The sequence below is a fragment of the Eptesicus fuscus genome, chromosome 5 (assembly GCF_027574615.1).
Source record: "Eptesicus fuscus isolate TK198812 chromosome 5, DD_ASM_mEF_20220401, whole genome shotgun sequence".
Classification (NCBI taxonomy): Eukaryota; Metazoa; Chordata; class Mammalia; order Chiroptera; family Vespertilionidae; genus Eptesicus; species Eptesicus fuscus.
Genome location: NC_072477.1, coordinates 17,080,809 through 17,102,784, shown reverse-complemented (window position 1 = coordinate 17,102,784; position 21,976 = coordinate 17,080,809). Strand labels below are relative to the sequence as shown.

Genomic DNA, 21,976 nt, shown 5'->3' with positions numbered 1-21,976 from the left:
ACCATGGAGCGAGCAGAAGGCTTGGCTCCGCTCCAGGCTACAAAGTTTCAATTGTAGAAGATAAATAAATCCCAGATACCTGGGCCTCACTTGGGTTGCCGGGGGGCGTGGCCAGCCTGCAAACCACCACAGGCCCCTCGCCTAGGCTGCCCCACACCCCAAGGGAACCCCCACCCTGAACCAGCTGGCCCCCACCCATGCACTAGGCCTCTATCCTATCTAATAAAAGAGTAATATGCAGATTGACCATCATTCCAACACACAAAATGGCTGCCCCCATGTGGTCAAAGATCCTGCCCCCATGTGGACACAAGATGGCCACCCAAGATGGCCAGCAGGGGAGGACAGTTGGGAGGGACCAGGCCTGCAAGGGAGGGTAGTTAGGGGTGACCAGGCCTACAGGGGAGGGCAGTTAGGGGTGACCAGACCTGCAGGGGAGGGGAGTTAGGGGCAAACAGGCTGGCAGGGGAGCAGTTAGGCATCAATCAGGCTGGCAGGGAGTGGTTAGGGGGTGATCAGGCTGGCAGGCAGAAGCAGTTAGGGGCAATCAGGAAGGCAGGCAGGCGAGCAGTTGGGAGCCAGCAGTCCTGGATTGTGAGAGGGATGTCCGACTGCCCATTTAGGCCCGATCCCACCTGGCCTAAACGGGCAGTCGACATCTTTTGAGGGGTCCAGATTGGAGAGGGTCCAGGCTGGGCTGAGGGCTACCCCCCCCCCCGCCCCCCATGCACGAATTTCATGCACCGGGCCTCTAGTATTTAATAAGAATGAACAAAATTTACATAAGTGACCTACACTTGTGTATGTGTGTGTATCAGACATACATAAAATTTTGCATCTGAAAACCAGAAAACATATTTAATATTTTTTACTCAGAGAATACTTACAAAAAAATTGATGATGGTACTATGTCAAAATGGAAGGTTCAACAAATTTCAAAGGAACTAAATTTAAAATAAATAATAAAATTTAAAAGTAAGTAACACGTATAATTGAAAGTTACAAAAGGCACCCTACGTAAGTCTTGAATTATAGAGGAAATTATGAGAGAAATCTTAAAAGATTTAGAAATAAACTACCATAAAAGAACAGCACGTAAAACATACGGTAATTTGGTGATAAATTTACAGTATTAGATTTAAAAACAGAAAAAAACAATGTTCTAACTTATAAGTTTAAAAAGTAAAAGTAATTCTAAAAATTAAAACATAATAATAAAAATAATAAAAAGCAAAAGTTGATGAAGAAAAAACTAAGATAGTCAAAACAAAAAGTAATAAAATAATCATGTCTAGCAAGACAACTTTAAAAGGGGGAAAGAATAATTAAATAATACTAAAGAAACAGGATATAGCTTCCGAAAAAAAAATTGAAAATAATAAAGCAGGGCTACAATTGCCTCTTTAAATTCATTTCAAAACACAGAACACAGACAAAATGGTTAACTTATAGAATATGAGTATGTGTCAAGCTAAATTTCTAAATAAAAAGGCTATGTAACCAAAAAAGAGTGAACTAAAAATCTCAGCCACCTAAAAGATAACAGGTACAAATGATTGTATTGGGTGAGTTTTAACATTCATGTAATAGACAATCCACCTCATAGAGCTAGAGGATAGAAAAAGAAGGAATCTACGTAATTCATTTTATGAGATTAATATAACTTTGCTTACAAAAGCAAAAACAACAGTGCAAAGAAAATTATCACTGACCTCAACCATAAGCATAAATATAAAAATCCTGAAGAAAACACTAGCTAATTAATTTAGCAATATATAAAAAACACATCTAAATATAGTTCTCAGGAATTCAAGGAGAGCTCAACATCTATTGACAGAGTCAACTACATTTAAATATTGAGAAATAGCAGCAAGAATATTTGATATATTTCACAACTCATTCATAATTTTAAAAACAACAACAACCCTCTCTTGGCAACCAAGAAATACAAGGCAACGTTGTTAATCTGATTTGAAAAACAGCACTCAAAACCAGGAGCAAATACCATACAACAGAGTTAACACTTTAAAAGTATCCCTATGTTGTGGAGCAAAGTCGAGTGAATGACCACTGGAGCCCAGACCAAATTAAAATTTAGGGAGCCTTTATTAGCTGGGCGGCCAGGTGTCCTGGCGACTGCTCTGCCATTCTCCACGCAGGGAGACCAGAGAGCAGCATCAACCCTTTGTGTAGGACCACTTTTAAGCACATTAACCACATCCGGTTTTTGCAGAACAAGTAACCCAAGACAAAACAGTTTTTCCCAAGTAACGTCAGGATCATGCCAATGACGACCATGTTATTCACAGGGTCATCCTGTTCTTCAGAAAGCTGACAGTGTTCTATGAGAGAAGGCCTACGTGCTGGGAAGGGGCGATGAGACCATATCTCAAGGCCTGGCCTGGTGTCAGCACTGACAACTCTATCTGGGGCATAGTCCACGGCCTCTCTGGAAGCATGCTCAAAAATTCCTACTCTCTAACACCTATATATACTGAAATAAAGCAAGGATTCATGCCATCTTTGCTTTTATTCAACATTGCACTTGAATTTCTAGACAGTGCAATAAAACAACAATAAAAAGAATTATAAAGAGACTATATTTCCTTTCATTTCAACTGATATGATTACCTACACAGTAGATACTATGTCAGTAGAGCTACTAACAAATCATCAGAACTAATCAGATCATCAAACAAAATTGTTATATATGACAACCACATATAAAACCAGTTACACCCCTATATACTACAAATAATCGATGAGAAATGCAATAAAATATCCCATTCACAAAACAAAGAAAAACCATAGGTACCTAGGAATAAGTCCCACAAAAGAAGTACAAGACCTTTATATAGAAAATTATAAAACATTGGAAAACATGTTCTCTTCCAATTAATCTATATTTAGTACAATTACAATCAAAATGCCAGCAGAATATTTCATAAAACATGAAAGGAGATTTTCATTATCATTTACCAAAATATAATAAAAGCTATAATAATTGAGACAAAATGATAACAGTTCAGAAACAAACAAACAGATCAATACAATGTACATAGAACCCAGAAGATATCACGGGAAACTAGATGCATAATTGAAGTGGCATTAGAATCAGAGGGAAAAAACAATTTATTCAAAAATGATGCTGAGGTAACTGATTTGTCATATAAAAAAACAACTTAGAGCCCTAGCCAGTTTGGCCCTTGGACTGAAGGGACCAGGTTCGATTCCTGTCAAGAGCACGTACCTTGGTGGCAGGCTCAATGCCCGGCCCTGGTCAGGGCACCTGTGGGAGGCAACCAATAGATGTGTCTCTCTCACATCGATGCTTTTCTGTCTCTCCCCCTCCTTTCCACTCTCTCTAAAAATTAATGGAAAAATATCCTCAAGTGAGGATTAACAAAACAAACAAACAAAAAACTTAGATTTCTTCCTCCTACCATTAAAAATAAAATTCTGGGGAAAGCACAAATAGTCCAGTATTTTAAAATGAGCGGATAACCAGGTGATCTGTACAGGCACAAATGAAAACTGCTGCAAATATGGGAAAAGATGCTCAAATCGGGAAATGCAAGTGAACATAAAAATAAGTTAACACTTTATACCTATCACTCCAGCAAAAATAAAAACTATAATGATTACTACTGGTAAAAATGTGGGGGAAAGAGCCATTCTCAACCACTTTGTCGACAGAAATGTGAAGAGTTAGAACCTTTTGGAAAAATAACCTGGTAATCTCTATGATAATAAAGCATCCATCTGTGGTAATAAAAGATTAAGTAAGAACTATATCAACTAGTTGGAGAAATTTCCAGAAAGTATTGGTCAGATAAAAAAGCAAAATGCATAAATATACATATATATTATGTGATCATATCAAAAATCAAAGCATATTAAAAAAAAGAAAGAAAGAAATCCTATATGGCCTTGGCAAAGGAAGGAAGAAAGGAAGGAAGGAAGAAAGAAAACACCTATGTATGCAAAGGGGTATATAGTCTATATATGTCTGTCCAGGATAATTTAGAGCACAAGGAAAAATATCAAGGGTTATATCCCAGGATATTTACACTTTTTTTCTTTTTTAGGGAGTAGGGGGAATGTTGATGAGAGAGCAAAGGGGAATGGACAAGGGAAAAATGAGCCAAGTAAATAATAAAGATACCTTAAAAAAGAGAATGCTTGTCTGATCATTTGTGATATGATCACATTTAGTTATGCATTTAATTAAATTATATATGAATAAATACTTTTTACATTGGATCAAAACAATGTATTAATATGGTTACTACTTAATGCATTAAGCAAATATTTACTAAGTGCAAATTGTGTTAAATGCTAGAAATGCAAAATGCTCAAAACGAGTACAATTAAAAGAGACAACACATCAAGATATGGTAACAGTAACAACCTAAGACAAAAAAACTTCATATAATTATCACTTTCTAAAAACTGAACAATGAGGAGGAAAAAAAGCCATCTTTGCAAAAGGGAAAAAAGTAGTCGATGGCATTGGAAACTATCTAATCTAACAATAGACAAATATGCAAATTGACCGCACCTTCGCTACACCTAAGCCACGCCCACCAGCCAAGCCATGCCCACCAACCAATAAGGATGAGTATGCAAATTACCCCAACAAAGATGGCGGCTAATTTGCATATCAAGACAGCGTCGAAAGGGGGGCGGGGAGGGGAGGAGAAGGGAGTAGCGAAGTCAGGGCCGGGGGCGAACGAAAAAGCAGGCGGGCTGGCGGAGAAGGCGGGGCGGGCGACAAGGGCAGGGCGGAGGCGGGGCCGTGGGCGAAGGGAAACACGGGCGGGCTGGAGGAGAAGGCGGGGCGGGGGACAAGGGAGGAACGGAGGCGGGGTAGAGTGCAGCAGGAAATCCTATTGCAGGATTTTTCCTGCAACGGGAAAGCTAGTTAAAAGAATAAAAAGTATAGCTCAAAATAAGGCCCACACTTATCCTACACACATAGCTTCACCCAGGAAGAATAAACGCTAGAGCAGGAGTTTTCAAATGTTCTCCTGATGCACACGTTTCCCTTCAGAGCAGCACCTGTGTGGCTGTCCTACTGCGATACCCAGTGCCTCAGCGCCTGTGTTCCCTCTGCCTACTACCCACCTGGTCACCGGGGCCTGACAAAGGGTTGAGTTCTAGAGCTCATGTCCTAAGGAGTAGGAAAATAATGAGCTTTCCTTGTGCTTTCCACAGAACTTCTGTTTTATTTTTTAACTCTCATTTACTTGTAAATTCCACCTCTCTTTTCTCAAAACCCAAGAAGGCTATTGGGATGGTCAATGTGAGGGCAATTCAATGGGCATTTATATAAACGATGTCTCACCTTAGCTGGTTTGGCTCAGCAGACAGTGTCGGCCCAAGGACTGAAGGGGCCCAGGGTTTAATTCTGGTCAAGGGCACATACTTCGGTTGCAGGCTTGATCCCTGGCCCCAATCAATGTGTCTCTCACATCGATGTTTCTCTGTCTCTGTCTCCCCCTCCCCCGCTCCACTCTCTGTAAAAGTTGATGGAAAAGTATCCTCAAATAAGGATCAACAAAAAATGAAAATAAAAGTTATCTAAAAATATCAGTGGGGAAAGGGAGGCTTGTGTTATGAAATAAGTATCTGAAAATGTGGGGGATAACTAAAAAAAGGAGGGCATTGACTATGGGAACAAGAAGAGGGTAAAGTGAATGGCCAAGCAAAAGTTTTCCAATTCAGCCCTGGAAAGGTAAGTGAAGTGAAGTACAAAATCTACATCTCCAAACCAGGCAGGGTAATGACCAAAGGAAGTTCAGGAGAAGGGGTTAATGAGACCACTTTAGAACATTTGTCTAACTAGGATCCCCTCTGATTAGACACAGAAGTCTCAAGGGAAATGCTAATGCTATTAAGAGGACATTAGAAAAACATTCTTGGCTTCCTGGGAAACTTCTCCCTTAATGACTCCCAACTAAATACATTAATAAATAGTACCCAAGGCTTTTCTTACATGAAGTGTCCATTTTACTCAGTGTCTCGAGCCACAGTAACATTTCTGGGAAGGAATGAATAGCCACTTCTTTATCAGGTTTTTCATAATTGGTACTGATGCCAAAAGATGAAGAAAAATATTGAAAAAAGCCAGTATCAATTACTTTAACTTTTCTGCAAATGGCCTTATTTTATTGATGAAGCTCCCATAATCTGGTTTTCTAGATTAAAAAAACCACTGAGTTGAGCTCCTACCCTGCACTTAATTCCTCACTTAATCTTCACCATCTTCTATTAAGATTCCATGCCTCGTCTACCTCATAGACTTTTCCATGAAGCACCTTTGAACTTTAAGGCATCTCAATCAATCACCCTAGGTCATATGCTATATTCTTGATGGGAGTAAATGAGGGAATCAGCATTTCAATATGCTATGAAATGCTCTGAAAAGCATATACAAACATACACCCAGCATTTATCTTCTGTTTTTCATTTTAAGTAATTCAACTGAAGTTGAAGAAATAACATTCCATTTACAAGAAACTGCTAGTAAAAACCAAGTCAGAAATTTCCAAAATGCCAGTCAAAAGTTAGAAATTTTATCTAAGATTTTATGTGAATTTTGGACCTGCAAAAGAGTTTAAAAAAAACCTCTTTCATGATCCTAGTACCCAACATCCCTACCCACTCTACTAAATTTAACTAATCAAGGTTACCTTACTATTAAGCATGTGATGGAAAGGGGTTTTTTAATATGATAAATGCACCTTAATGTTAAACAAACACTTTATTGTTTGTATAATAGTTCAACAAAGAAAGGTTGACGATGGTTATTAGCTTAACAATATAAGAATTTCATTAGTAAAAGTTCAGAGTGCTAGAACAACCACTCAAAATTGAAAGATATATGAAAAGAATATTATTGCAAAACTAATATAAAACATTCCTCTCTCTAAAGAGACCTCTATTGAGATACCAAAACAAAGTTGTTTGACTTGTGATACGAGGATTGAAGGCCAGTGAAAATCCTTACAGAGTTATGAAAACCTGACATTCACGTGACATCATAAGCAGTAGAGCAGGGGTCCTCAAACTTTTTAAACAGGGGCCAGTTCACTGTCCCTCAGACCATTGGAGGGCCAGACTATAGTTTAAAAAAAAAAAAAAACTATGAACAAATTCCTATGCACACTGCACATATCTTATTTTGAAGTAAAAAAACAAAACGGCAAAAACACCCGCATGTGGGCCATAGTTTGAGGACGCCTGCAGTAGAGGCTCAAAAAGGAAGTGGACTGACTCCAGAGTATGCAGAGCCCCTTTGCTCAGACCAACAGAGAAAATAAAATAAAATAAAAAACAGAAAAGAGTCAACAATTCCTTAAAAACTCTATACAAGAAAAGGAGAGCGGCTCTTCCTCATCTGATTTCCAAAGATTAATAAATATTGTTTTATAATTAAATGGAAACAAATAAAGCTCTGAGGACCTAAGGGCCTCATTAGATCACTAAAAAGAAGTAGGCTTCAGCCCAAGCCATAGATGGCCTCCCTGTAATACGACCTTATACCTAGAAATCTCTGACATCCTGCCATTTTTAATAAATTGCTCCTAATCTCTTAACAACTTTTAAATGTCATAACTTTCACTAACATTGAATTATACATTTTAGGGTGGCAGAATGGCTAAACGTGCAGATTCAGTTTCTCTCCATAGCCAAAAACAAAGCACACTGATTACCATTATCACACAGTAAAGTATTTCCATAAGTATTTTTTAATATTGAAAAGAAAGCAGTGTTTCTCTCCTTAAACATGACCTTTCCAGAAAAGTGTGAGCCACTTAACCTGGGAGTAGGAAATGCATCGGCCTGAATTAATCTTCCCTGCACTATTCAATCCAAAACCACCTTTTATAAGTGCATAGGTCATCGTGTATATTAAAGTGACAAAGTATGAAATTAAACATTTCTTATCAATAGTGATCCTCTATTGTCAGAAATGGCATTCCAAATCACACCTCAAGCTTTTAGTCAAACTGACAATTACACTGCAAATATTCAGGCTCTGGTTTCTCAAAGGGGGTAGGAAGCAATCTTCCTCCCCTTCTTTCTTTGTAATTTTGGGCATTCTGCAAAGAGAGAAGAAAATAAGTACGGAAAATTTTTCTAATTTTCTCTTAAGAGCAATTGTCTCTTCAGTACTATTCTTATACTCACCAGATGCAATTTGCTTTGAGAATAAATGTATAAAAATCAATGTTTAAAAAAAAAAAAAGGCTACCCACATGCTGTATCTAATTATTCAACAAAGTATCCTTTTCAAAGTAATTACCAACTAACAAGTGTATGCCTCCTTTTGTGGAATGAAGGAAAGTGGAATTTTAGAAAACAAAAGCAGATTTTTCTATCAATTTACATATGATTTCAGGGTTGGAATTTTTGTTCCTAATTTTCAAGCAGCAGTATATCTACATAAAAAATTTCTGTTAATCTGTCAATTAATAAGGGTAATGATTTCCATGCACACATGAGTGGTTTGTAGAACATCACTTTTGGAGAAAACCATTTGGTGAAAGAAAACAATTCCTTTTGATTTTAATCTTTTTGTTTCTAATTTTTATACCTTTTGTATAAATCTAAAAAACATTTTAAGAGAATTTTGACAAATTTATTTTCTATAATAATAAAACATAACCAATATAATAAGATGAGAAATCACAAATCTATACCAATAAAAATGAATGAATAAAGAAAAAGACAAATCCTTTCCTTACTATAGAATTCCAAAAAATAAATGTGGACAATGATGGAACTTTTAAAAAACTCACCATTTAGCATCACTTTTAATAATAAGTGTCTCATGCAAGAGTCAATATTAGATACAAAAATTCATGGGTGTGGATATTAGGCTATTTTCAAGTCTCAAAGCATCTCCCCATCCTATATAATAAAGAGGTAATATGCAAATTAACCCTCACACCCTCGCACAAGATGGCCATCCCCATGTGGTCAAAGATGGCCGCCACAAGATGGCCAGCAGGGAAGGGTAGTTGTGGGCGATCAGGCCAGCAGGGGAGGGCAGTTGTGGGGGACGAGGCCTGCAGGGGAGGGCAGTTAGAGGTGACCAGGCTGGCAGGGGAGGGCAGTTGGCGGTGACCAGGCCTGCAAGGGAGGGCAGTTGGGGGTGATCGGGCCAGCAGGGGAGGGCAGTTGGGGGCAATCGGGCTGGCAGGGGAGCAGTTAGGCATCGATCAGGCTGGCAGGAGAGTGGTTAGGGGGTGATCAGGCTGGCAGGCAGGCGAGCGGTTGGGAGCCAGCAGTCCCGGATTGTGAGAGGGATGCCCGACTGCTGGTTTAGGCCCGATCCCTGTGGACAGGCAGTCGAATATCCCCAGAGGGGTCCCAGATTGGAGAGGGTGCAGGCTGGGCTGAGGGACACCCCCACACACACACACAGTGCACAGATTTCATGCACCAGGCCTCTAGTAAAATAAATAATTACAAACACATAATAGTAATTTTAGTGAAAAACTTGGCAGGCAACAGTTCTATTTTCAGTAATGGGAAAAATCGACATTACATGCCTCCTGATATGATATCCTGGGAAGAGCATAATACCATTACTCTAGATTTCCTGCTGAAAGTATTGTATCTGGTTGTGAGGAAACATCAACAAACCAAAAATAGACATTCTACAAAATAACTGGCCAGTACTCTACAAAGTTGTTGGGGTGTGAATGACAATGAAAGACTGAAACACTATTCCAGATTAAAGGAGACTAAACAGACATGACAGCCAAATGCTATCTGTGACCCTGAACTGTATCCTGGACTAGAAGAGGGCATCAGTGGCACAAATTCACTAAAACATGTAGTCTACATCATAGTATTGATCCAATGTTAATTTCCTATGATTAAGGAAGAGAACATACACACCATATTGTTTAGATATCAAATATTTATATCCTGTGTGCAACTAATGCAAAAAAGTGTGTGTGTGTGTGTGTGTGTGTGTGTGTGTGTGTGTGTGTGTTATGTAGAAAAAAAGATAAAGTTAGTCTGGTAAACTCTGAATATTGGGGAAATCTAGATATAGGATATACAGAAATCCTTTGTTCTAATTTTTCAATTTCTTCGTAAGTCTGACATTTCAAAATAAAATGGTATCTGAAGAATAACTGACCTCTATTTTTCTTTGATTTGATGACAGTCTAATCCAGGGGTTGGCAAATGTTTCTATAAAGGGCCAGGCAGTCAATATCTAATAAAGGCTTTGTGGACCATACAGTCTCTTTCACAGCTACTCAACACATCCATTGTGTCACAAAAGCACCCCCAGACAAATTGGAAATGAATGTGAACGGCTGTGTTCCAATAAAATTTTATTTACAAAAATAGCCAATGGGCCAGATTCAGTCCATGTGGCCAGTTTGCTGACCCCTGTTATGTCAGGGAAAATTAATCAGAGTAATTATACTTTCAGTTAACATTTTTTGAGCACATGCCAGACACTATGTTAAGTGCTTTACGCTTAACTCATTTATCCTCGCACCAATCTGATTACAGTAAAATTACGATTATTTCCACTTTCCACAGGCCTAGAGAAGGTGAGGAACTGGCCCACGTGACACAGCTAGCAAGCAGTAGATTCTTGCTTTGACCCAGAGAGGGCTGTCTTCTCTCACTAAACTATAACCAACATGTTATACTTCTCATGTGGACTGAACTATACTGTCATAGGGCAATAACTAAGGCAGTGGTCGGCAAACTGTAGCTCACGAGCCACATGCGGCTCTTTGGACCCTTGAGTGTGGCTCTTCCACAAAATACCAGGGCCTGGGCAAGTCTATTTTGAAAAAGTGGCATTAGAAGTTTAAGTTTAAAAAATTTGGCTCTCAAAAGAAATTTCAATCATTGTACTGTTGATATTTGGCTCTGTTGACTAATGAGTTTGCTGACCACTGAACTAAGGGATTGTGATAATTTCGCAACAGCTAACAGTTACCTAAGCTCAAGACAAACATTCTGAGAAGATATTTTTCACAAACCTCTTGTAGCTGCAAAGAAATAAGTCCCAATTGGTCCTGGCGTCTTTCCACCAGTTCTCTTTCTGTGCGCATCTCCCTTTCTATTTCCTGCAGCCGTCGCTCCACCCGATCTGAAACCTTAACACGAACAAACAGAAGTACTGACATTACAGAGCTGTTAGGTGAAGAAGAAAAAAAGACTAAATGACCTCTCTTTTTCATTTATGCCAGATACACTACTGCCCAAAGCACTTAAGACTGGCATGTTTGTAGAGCCCTTTTTCATGACACAATTATAAAACAGATTACATAAAAACTGACTAAAAAATATCTTAAAAAGCAATCATTAGTCTCTAAATAATCCAAACCTGAATCCCAAAAAAGAACTTACATTTTTCAAAGCATAAAATAGTAATTAAATAGGTGAGCATTAAAAGCAATAAACTAGAAAAGAGTGACCTCTGGTGAAATAGGAGAAAAACAGCAATTTTGTAAAGCTACTTCATTTCTTACTCTGATAAACTGTTTAATCTGTTTAGTTCTTTATCATTTTAATTATCTATAAGCATGACCTGCCTCAGGAGGTTTTGATGTTTATGTGCAGCAAATAATTGAAAGGGATTTTCATTAGCTTGTCAATCTTGTCTACTGTGATCTGCTAAAAATAAACCAGCTGAAAATATCAAAAACTAAAGTCAAACTGAAAAATAATTAATTGGGACTCTCTAAAATAAACATGAAAGAATTTTCTTCTCTGATGCAAGATTTTCCTTGCTAAAAGTTTGGAAAATTCAAAAACACTTTGTGAGTTACCACTAAATAGTCCCCTAAATAAAATTTACACTATTTGATGATGTGTTTATTTGATGCAGGTGAACAGAACATATTTGCTTTCCTTTAAGAGAAGCAATAAATAAAGCTCTGTTGTAAGAAATATTTTTCTGTCAATTTTATAGCCAAAAATGGTCCTGGTCACTAGGGATCTTACTAGGACAATGACTATGTTCTAAACTGAATTATACTCAGTACATTTACTAAAAATTGAACACTTAAAGCAGATTGATTTTATTGTAAATTATACCTCAGACTAAGTTTTTAAAAAAAAACAAAACACATCAGTAAATACAAGTTTAATTAATGAATCTGAGCAAAAATATTCTCTCAAAAAAATAAGCACTATTTACTAAGACTGATAAGTCTAGTGTTTCCAACTTCTAGTGCTTAGAAACCAGATATTCACTGATAGTCGCAGTTCTTTAAAAAAACTCAAAATACCCCTCAGCATCAAGCTTCTAATTTATCCTGAAAATCAACCATAATATCCCAACAAACAATTTACTACTGCATCTGAAATAAATGCAGCATCTGCTGTAAGAGAAAAACATATTGACTAAATACTAAAAAGCAAAAGTCATTAATTCATTCAATTTTTACAAAATGGAAATATCTTTATTGTTCACTGTAAATATAAAAAGTAATAGCAACATACCAGAAAATAGATAATACAGAACAACTTCAGAATCATTATTATGGCTATTATTAAAAAAAAAATGAGTGCTGAAACTGGAACTCCTGCACTGCTGGTGGGATGCAAAATGATAAACCACTATGGAAAACAGTGTGGTGTTCCTTAAAAAATTAAAAATAGAATTATCATATGATCCAACAATTCCATATCTAGGTATATACCCAAAAGAATTGAAAGCACCCCCATATTCATAGCAGCATTCTTCATAATAGCCAAAAGACGGAGGCAACCCAAGTGTCTATTGGCAGGTAAGTAGAAAAACCAAATGTGGCTTATACATACAATAGAATATAGTTCAGCCTTAAAATGGAAGAAAATTCTTACACATACTATAACATGGATGAACTCTGAAGACATTATGCTAAGAAATGAGCTGCCTAGAGTAGCCAAATACATAAAGTAGAATGGTGGTTGTCAGAGGCGACATGCCTAGGAAGGTTGTGATGTTCTGAATGGAGACTTTTACTAAATGGGCATCATTTCTATTTTGCAAGATGAAAAGAGTTCTGGATTTGGTTATACAACTGTGAATGTACTAAACTGAATACTTAAAAATGGCTAAAATGGTAAATTTTATGTTACATATATTTATTACAACTAAAAATAAACAATACAGAATAATAAAAATAATCTGCTAATACCATCCACCAAGAGAAAACACTGCTAAATATCTTGTTGTATACTTCCAGAATTTTTTTATGCATATGTACATGACAAGTCAAACACATACCCATTTCATTTCTTTTTTTTAACAAAAGTTGGGTATTTCATAGTGTTTTGTAATTTTTTTTTCTATTACATATCATGGACAACTTTCCATGACAACAAATAAAACTATATATTCTTAAAAAGTACACCATTCTTCATAATTGATTAAAATAATTCCCTATTGCCCTAACCCGTTTGGCTCAGTAGATAGAGCATCGGCCTACGGACTGAAAGGTCCAAGGTTCGATTCCGGTCAAGGGCATGTACCTTGGTTATGGGCACATCCCCATTAGGAAGTGTGCAGGAGGCAGCTGATCGATGTTTCTCTCCCATCGATGTTTCTAACTCTCTATCCCTCTCCCTTCCTCTCTGTAAAAAATCAATAAAATATGTTTTTAAAAAAATAAATATAAAATAAAATAATTACCTATTGATAATGAGATAACAATTATTTATTTTTACTAGCATATACTGTGACAAACACTCCTATATAATTTTTGTACACTAAAAATACAATCTTTAAGTGAAATTGTTGAATCAAAAGACATGAATCACTAATGAATTTATTAATCTGGGATCATACAACTAATTAGTGAGAAAAATGAGCCCACTACTGTGAGTCTCCATTTCCAGCAGTATCTTGTAATCCCAGGTCCACTTTCATGCATTCATCTGGCAAGCATGCACGAACACTAATTTGTTCCAGTTATTATGCTAGGTAGAGGTTAGGCATAGAGCAATACACAAGCTGCATCCACAGGCGCTGTCTTCTAATAGCTTGCTATCTACTAAGGACTGACACTAAATCAGGAGTTAGGATTTCTCTAATTAAATTCAATGAGTTGGATGAGTTCTATATTTCAGGAAAGAAGAATGTGCTTATTGGCATCCTAACCAAAATTAAAGCAGTTCAAGTAACCAAATACTGAAAAAAAAAAATCTAAAATTACTTAGACATTTTCTACTTCAGCACCATAGCCAGGACATATGATGATTTAGAGTTACTGCATTTGATGATTCTTTCTCAGTTTTTAAATAATGTTTGTGTTAGGCAGATTCTGACAAGGTATCAATGGTCTCTGCTTCCGGGTATTCATGCACTTGTGTAATTTCCTCCTCTGGAGTTTAGACTGGCTCTAGTGACTTCCTTCCGATAAACAGAATACAGAACAAGTCATTTTCATACTTAGATTACAAAAAATTATGACTTCCATCTTACTAACATGTTCTTCTTGCTGGCCCTCTCTCCTGCCTTCTTGCTTGCTTGGTCTGATGAAACAAGCTGCCATGTTGTGAGATGCTCTGTGGGAAGGCCATGTGTAAAGGAAACAAAAGAGCCCTGTGACCATCGGTCATGACAAACTGATACTTTAGTCCAAGGAACTGAATGAGCTAGGAAGGAAGTAAATCCATTGCAGGCAAGATGTGAGATGGCTGTAGCCTGTGAGAGACTCAGAGCCAAAGGAGCCAGCTAAGCCAGGCCTGGACCCCTAACCTACAGAAACTGTCATGATAAATATTTTAAGCCAGTAAGTTCAGAGAAATTTGATATGCAGCCATAGAAACTAATGCAAATGTTTTTATACTCACCCTCGGACATGTTATTGATTTGAGAAAAGAAAAGAGGGAAGGGGGAAAGGAAATGATGGAAAGAGAGAATAAGAGAGAGGGAACTCAGTGAAGTGATGGTGCCTGAAGAGAAGCATCAGACAGAAGAAGATAGAACTGAGCAAAATTTAAAGGGGCACAATTTTATCATGGATTGGAAGTGTGTTATGCAGGAAAAGATCTAGAGTGACTCTTAGGTGACCACTGGATGGATTACAATGCCTTTTCTGAGACTGAGCAGACCAGAGGAAGAGCAGGTAAACACAGCTCTAAACAGGAGAGCATGGGCTCTGTACCTAACGACACAGCATAACTTACTACTATGGAATGATAAAATAATTCCCAGTAATACGAATTATTTTAAAGACTGCATTCATCAATGCCTCCTCATTTTCATTTTTTATTTCTGAGACATAAAGGAAAAATTCTAAACAGCTAATACTAAAAAGTAGATTTTTATCGAGATCCATGTGAACCAATTAAATGTATTACACAGATATCAAAGAGTCCAACTTCTCCATGTTTACTTATAAAAATAGAATAATAAGAATAAACATTAGAGTAGCTTTTAAATCTAGCTTTAATGAGAGGAGGTGAAATGAAAGCAAAGGCCTTCTGTTTATGGGATTGTATCCGATTTTTCAATACGTTGATTCCTCAGATCTTTCACAGTATATGCTGCTGTAAAATGCATTTCAATAAGTATTTGTTGTATAACCTGCTGTTGCAATCTGTGCAATAACCAGGTTACCCTAAACGCAGGGTTGAGAATTCTTACTTCAATTCATGGCCTACTCTTCCAGAAACAGCTGGATCCATGTTTACATTTTTAATTAAAATAGTGACCCTCCTATAGAAACTAAAGTAAAATTGACTTTTTACTCCATGAATAGTCAAACTTAATATACACTCATATCATACTAAACTGGGTAAATTCTAGATAACGAATGTCCTCTGTGGTAAAAGGTCCATGTGATAATAAGTGTTTATTATCACAATTAAGTGTTAACATAAAATATTTTCCATAATATCATGCTATGAATAATAACTACTCCCTTCCAACAGGCAACTTGAAAAACAAACAAAAATCTATGATTCACAAAGGATTAACAAATCAGATCTTGGCATGTATGATAGAAACCGGTACCTTTTGCCTCTCAAAGAAAAATGTGTTCTATAAACTTTCAAGATATATTTTAGTTACTGAGAAAATGCACGAGAAACAACTGTAGCCTCGGAATAATGCACAATAAATGAGATTAACAGCAGTTACCAACAGAAAATGAAATTGGTGGGAGACAGAGGCAGTCCTTCATTTTTCTTGGTATATTTGTACAATATTTAAAAGTTTTCTACCATGAACGTACATCATTTTGGAAATTTTATTCTAAACCTAAATCTGGAGGGGAAAACAGTTGCAGTCTCTGAGAAGTTTAACGTTCAAATAACAAAACCACATCTTTTCTGACAATATGCTATCATAAATTCACAAATGCAACACAATACGTCAAATAGTTATAAAATGTAAATGTTGACTTCAGTTGGAATAAGTGACTCACAAAATCTATATTAAGCCTTGTACAAATTGGAAGTAAACATCATGTGACCTTTGGAAGACCTTCCAAATTTCAATAATATCACTTTTAAGGTTTTGCATTAGACAGCTGTTTCCTAATCAGGACGACATGCACCCACATGGTTCAGATGCCCTCTGTACAGCTAAGAACAACCTTACTTGAGAGCACATTTACAGAAAGCGCCAAACAAGCTGTCACATCACAGCTTGATGTGAGGAACTGGCAGGTGAACAATTCAACTGGGTGCCCAGTTAGGTGTGTCCAATTCTCCAGGTTCTGACAATATAAAAGAACGTGTCCTGATGAGCAGAGCACACAGGCAGCTGAGGAAATTAGCAAGGTGTACACACTAACTACACCAATGAGCTGTGAATAGGGAAGTGTGACCTGCAGTTGTGCAATCATAGCTTTGACTGATGTTGAGTGATTCCAATCAGTGGTAATGATGATATGAAAGGCTGTCTCTAAATTTAGCTAGCTATTAACTTTTAGCTCAGTGGTTACACTTTAGACCCACATTCACATTCCAGACTATGTAAATAGTACTTGCTAGCTTTATTTGCTTTATGCAAGAAAAAAAATGAAATGATAACTGTTCATTTTGGGTTCTCTCTAACATGGTGAAAGGTGAAACTTAACAAAGGCAATGTGCACTATGCAAATCAGTATTTTCAAAAATTCAAACTGATACCATTATAATGCACCCAGTTATTAATAACAGGAAAGGAACAAGGGGAAGGCCAAATATTATAGGCATACTAGAGGCCCGGTGCACAAATTTCATGCACAGGGGGGGGGGGGGGGGGGAGGTGTCCCTCAACCCAGCCTGCACCCTCTCCAATCTGGGACCCCTCAAAGGATGTCTGACTGCCCGTTTAGGCCCGATCCTACAGTAGGATCGGGCCTAAATGGGCGGTTGGACATCCCTCTCACAATCCAGAACTGCTGGCTCCCAGCTGCTCGCCTGCCTGCCTTCCTTCCTGATTGCCTCTAACCACTTCTGCCTGCCAGCTGATCACCCCCTAACCACTCCCCTGCCAGCCTGATTGATGCCTAACTGCTCCCTTGCCAGCCCAATTGCCCCTAACTGCCCTCCCCTGCCAACCCGGTCACGCCTAACTGCCCTCCCCTGCCAACCCGGTCACCCCTAACTGCCCTCCCTTGCCATCCTGATCAACCCTAACTGCCCTCCCCTGCTGGCCTGGTTCCCCCAACTGTCCTTCCCTGCAGACCTGGTCCCCACCCATCTGCCCTCCCCTGCCAACCCAGTCACCCCTAACTGCCCTCCCCTGCCAGCCTGATCACCCCTAACTGCCCTCCCCTGCCGACCTGGTCCCCCCAACTGCCCTCCCCTGCAGGCCTGATCGCCCCCAACTGCCCTCCTCTGCCGACCTGGTCACCCCTAACTGCCCTCCCCTGCAGGCTTGATCGCCCCCAACTGCCCTCATTTACAGGCCTGGTCCCTCCCAACTGCCCATCTTGTGGCAGCCATCTTGTGTCTACATGGGGGCAGCCATCTTTGACCAAATGGGGGCAGCCATCTTGTGTGTTGGAGTGACAGTCAATTTGCATATTACTCTTTTATTAGATAGGATAATTTGTGCAGCTTTGCCAGGAAGCCATCTGGCCTGTTCCCTGCAGATCCTGGGGGAAGAGACTGGACAGAGGAAGAAGAGACACATGCTCAGTCAATGTGTCTCAGACACATGCTTGCCTATCAGTCACACCTGGGAACAGGTCATGGGCCAGAGAAGGCATGGACACTACAAGCACAGGACGATTTAATATATTTAATCTCCTAGTCCAGTGGTCGGCAAACCTGGCTCGTGAGCCACATGTTTCTCTTTGGACCCTTGAGTGTGGCTCTTCCACAAAATACCACAGCCTGGGCGAGACTATTTTGAAGAAGTGGCATTAGAAGAAGTTTAAGTTTAAAAAATTTGGCTCTCAAAAGAAATTTCAATCATTGTACTGTTGATATTTGGCTCTGTTGACTAATGAGTTTGCCGACCACTGTCCTAGTCAAAGGAGTTCTCTCTCTTGCTCTCTCTTGCTTGCTCAAGTTTGACTCCTGGCCTGTGGGACTCTGGTGCTCCTGCATTCGCCCACATGGCTCTGAGCCATGTGGACCCAACACAATGGAGTAATGGCCTGTAACTAGCCTGATGCTGTTATTGGACCCAGCTCCACCATGGAACGGAAACTCTGGACACTGGTTTTGCTTCTAGCTCTGCTGAATCCCCAGCTGTACCTCTTCCAGGATTAGATTAAGGGAAATGGGGCTTGGGAAAACCACAGATATAATTCCACACAAATAAAAATTACTCATCTGCCGGAAACCAATTCCAGCACGTCATAATTACAAGAGTTTCATCAAAAGGTTGATGAGACTTGGGGGCTCAACAGGGGCTGAGCCACATATGTAATCATCTGTTGGAACAGCTAAAAAGCATCTCCCCCAAACCTGAATAGGATGACTGTTTGCTGCTAGACAGCTCAGGGCATCTTAATCTACATGTTATTGCCTCCTGTTGGCCAAACACCTGAACAACTGTAGGCTATTCCCCAATCTGGCAATGCTTCTGTAAACCCTACCCTTTGAAACCCTACCCTTTGAAGTGTATTGTCTCCACCCTGCCTTAGGACAAATTGTGTTAATAAAAAGCAAGGGGTCCTGGGACAAGAAGAGTCTTTAGCTCCTTTAGCTGAAGCTCCTCTAACCCCCAATGCCTTTCAAAACTATCTTTCTTCTCCAGACTCTTTAATTATCTATGCACAGCCTTTCTCCAGATTGCTGAACCCCTTCTTAATGCTGGGACAAGAACCCCGGCACTCATCCTCCTGTGCGAGTCTCAGAAAATTCTTTTTCTCAAGATATCATAAGGAACCAATCCCCAGCACTCAGTGGGGACAGGGATATCCAACTCACACTTGCAACAGAGAAAGACTATCCATACATTTCTCCGATAACAAAACCATCCCAAATATCTAACAATGTCAAAAGACAGCATGACACTTCAGCTAGATATGCCTATGGTTTCTCAGATCTACAAGGATCTCAGCAGAACACTGAAGATATTCAAGTCTGGATCAAAGCCCTTGTTACAAGCATGCTCACAGGTTATATACCTATATAGAAGTAAAAGCAGCCTCATACAACATCTGAAAAACTCTAAAATCTTATGCATTAGAAATAGCAAACCTTGTAATAAAATCTGATATATACAAAAAGATTGAGGGAGTTTCACTTCCAAAAATGACAGGCTAAATAATTTAGACCACCCCTTCCAATGCAAATAACTTAAAAAACTAAAAATAATATTTTAAATAAAAATCTGGAAAACTAGCCTGGCTGGTGTGACTCCATGGTTAAGCGTCAACCTATGAACCAGGAGGTCATAGTTAGATTCCCAATCAGGGCACATGCATAGGTTTTGGGCTCGATCCCTGGAGGGGGAGGTGGGTGGAGCATGGGGCAGCTGATCAATGATTCCCTCTCATCATTGATGCTTCTATCGCTCTCTCCCTTCCTCTCTGAAATATATATATTTAAGTCTAGAAAACTAAAAGAAGCAAAGACATATGAGACCAAATGCAAGATAAAAAAGAAACTCAGAGAGTTCGGTCGGTCCATATTTTAGGGCCACTTTCTCCCTGAAAGAACAGCCCATTTCAGAGAAGGCAACTGAGACACTGAGAAGCTGAACAGTTTTTAACAGATGTGTGGGGTCAAAAGCAAAAAACTGAAGTTGAGAGCCTTTCCAAGAAAGGGAGTCCCTGCTCAAACTCTAGCCCCCGCCCCCAGGCCCCTTGAATATCTTCAGTGTTCTGCTGAGATCCTTGTGGGTTGGAATCCTGCCTGAAGGACAATACACTAACAGTAAGGATGAACCAGAAATGGTTAAAACCTGGCACTGAAGTTTAACTTTGAAATATCTCAACAACAAACAATAAGGTAATCCATGATTGCCATGGTCTCTAATTTATATCAAAAAGCAAATATGTCCTCTCATTCATAATAATTATCAAGTTATCTAAGCAACTTCTCTTTGCAGAGAATGAAATAGATTTTCTGTCATCAACAGAAGATCCCATTAAGAAAGTTTTAAAAATGAGAAGAAACAGTTGTAGAATGTGAGACAATCTTAGCAATATATACAATTGACAAAGTGCTCATATATAAGATATATAAAGGCCTCACACAAATCAGTAACAAAACGGCAAGAAACTCAATAAGAGTGGGCAAAAAGCAAACTGGCATTTCAAAAAAGAAAACAGCCAATAGCCAACAAACATAAATAAAAATACTCATTATCATTAGTAACCATGAAAATGCAAATTAAAACCATAATGAGATACCATAAACACTCAACATAATGGCTATTACTGAAAGACTCAGTAGTATCAGTGTTGGAAAGGATGAACAACACAAATCCTCACACACTGATGGTAAGAGTGTAAATTAATGCAGCCACTTTGAAAGCCTGTTTTTCAGGACCTACTAAATTGGAAGGCACCTAGCAACTGCACTGCATGTTACGTTCCAACAGAAATACATGTACAGGTTGTGTAAAATAATAAAATCAGTCACTGCAGCATTATTCATAACAGCCCAAAATTCGAAATAATTCCAATATCCATCATAAAATATTACAATATATTACAGTATATTCACACAATGGAATACTAAAGAGCAATAAAAGTGAACTAACTCCAAATGCATGGCATAACACCCAAAAATATCACAATCATAATGTTTAGCAAAAGAAGTCAAACACACAAAAAAGCATGTCCTGCATGACTGCATTTATATGAAGTCCAAAAGAGACAAAATTAAGCTAAAGGGTTAAAAGTCAAACTAAGAGTCATGTTTAAAAAGGAAGGAGTTAGTGATGGGGAGGGGAAATAAGGCAGCCTCTTGTGTGCTGGTGATGGTCTAGTTCTATATCTGAGTGGTGGTTACATGGGCATATTCACCTTGAAATAATCCAGCTACACACTGATATATGTATTTTTTGGTATGTGCGTTATACTTCCAAATTTTAAATATTAAAAGGAAGAAAAAAGAAACGTAGCCTGGCCAGTGGCTCAGTGGTTGAGCATCAACCTATGGAAACCAGGAAATCATGATTTGATTCCCAGTCAGGGCCACATGCCCGGCTTGCGGGCTCAATCCCTAATATGGGGCGTACAGGAAGCAGCCAATCGATGATTCTGTCTCATCATTGATGTTTCTGTCTCTCTCTCCCTCCCCCTTCCTCTCTGAAATAAATAAAAATACATTTAAAAAGAAAAAAGACACAAAGCTTCAGGAGCTTCCTTTGTCAAGTGACAGGTCCCACACTAGAGTTTATGAGAGAAGACCATTGAAGAAGGTATAGCGGACCTTAGAGCTACCTTCTTATTAATGTGCATTCAGCTCCTAGGGAGAGAGAATATAAACCAGAGAATGCATAAATGTCTTTTTGTGTGAACCACTGCAATTAAGAAAGGCACCAATCTGTTAATCTCAAAACAGATTTTTTTAAGTATATGATATTTTTGCTATT

General features: G+C 38.7%; 1 protein-coding gene across 5 annotated transcripts in view; it reads right to left on the bottom strand.

The window, feature by feature from the left end:
• Positions 1-21,976, bottom strand: part of CEP128 (centrosomal protein 128) — a 364,379-nt gene that overhangs the window by 287,464 nt on the left and 54,939 nt on the right. For all 5 annotated transcript variants that reach the window (XM_028155817.2, XM_054715853.1, XM_054715854.1 and 2 more), the window contains exon 9: positions 11,028-11,144. In XM_028155817.2, coding sequence (XP_028011618.2) covers positions 11,028-11,144 — 117 coding nt within the window. The remainder of the gene's footprint in view (positions 1-11,027; positions 11,145-21,976) is intronic.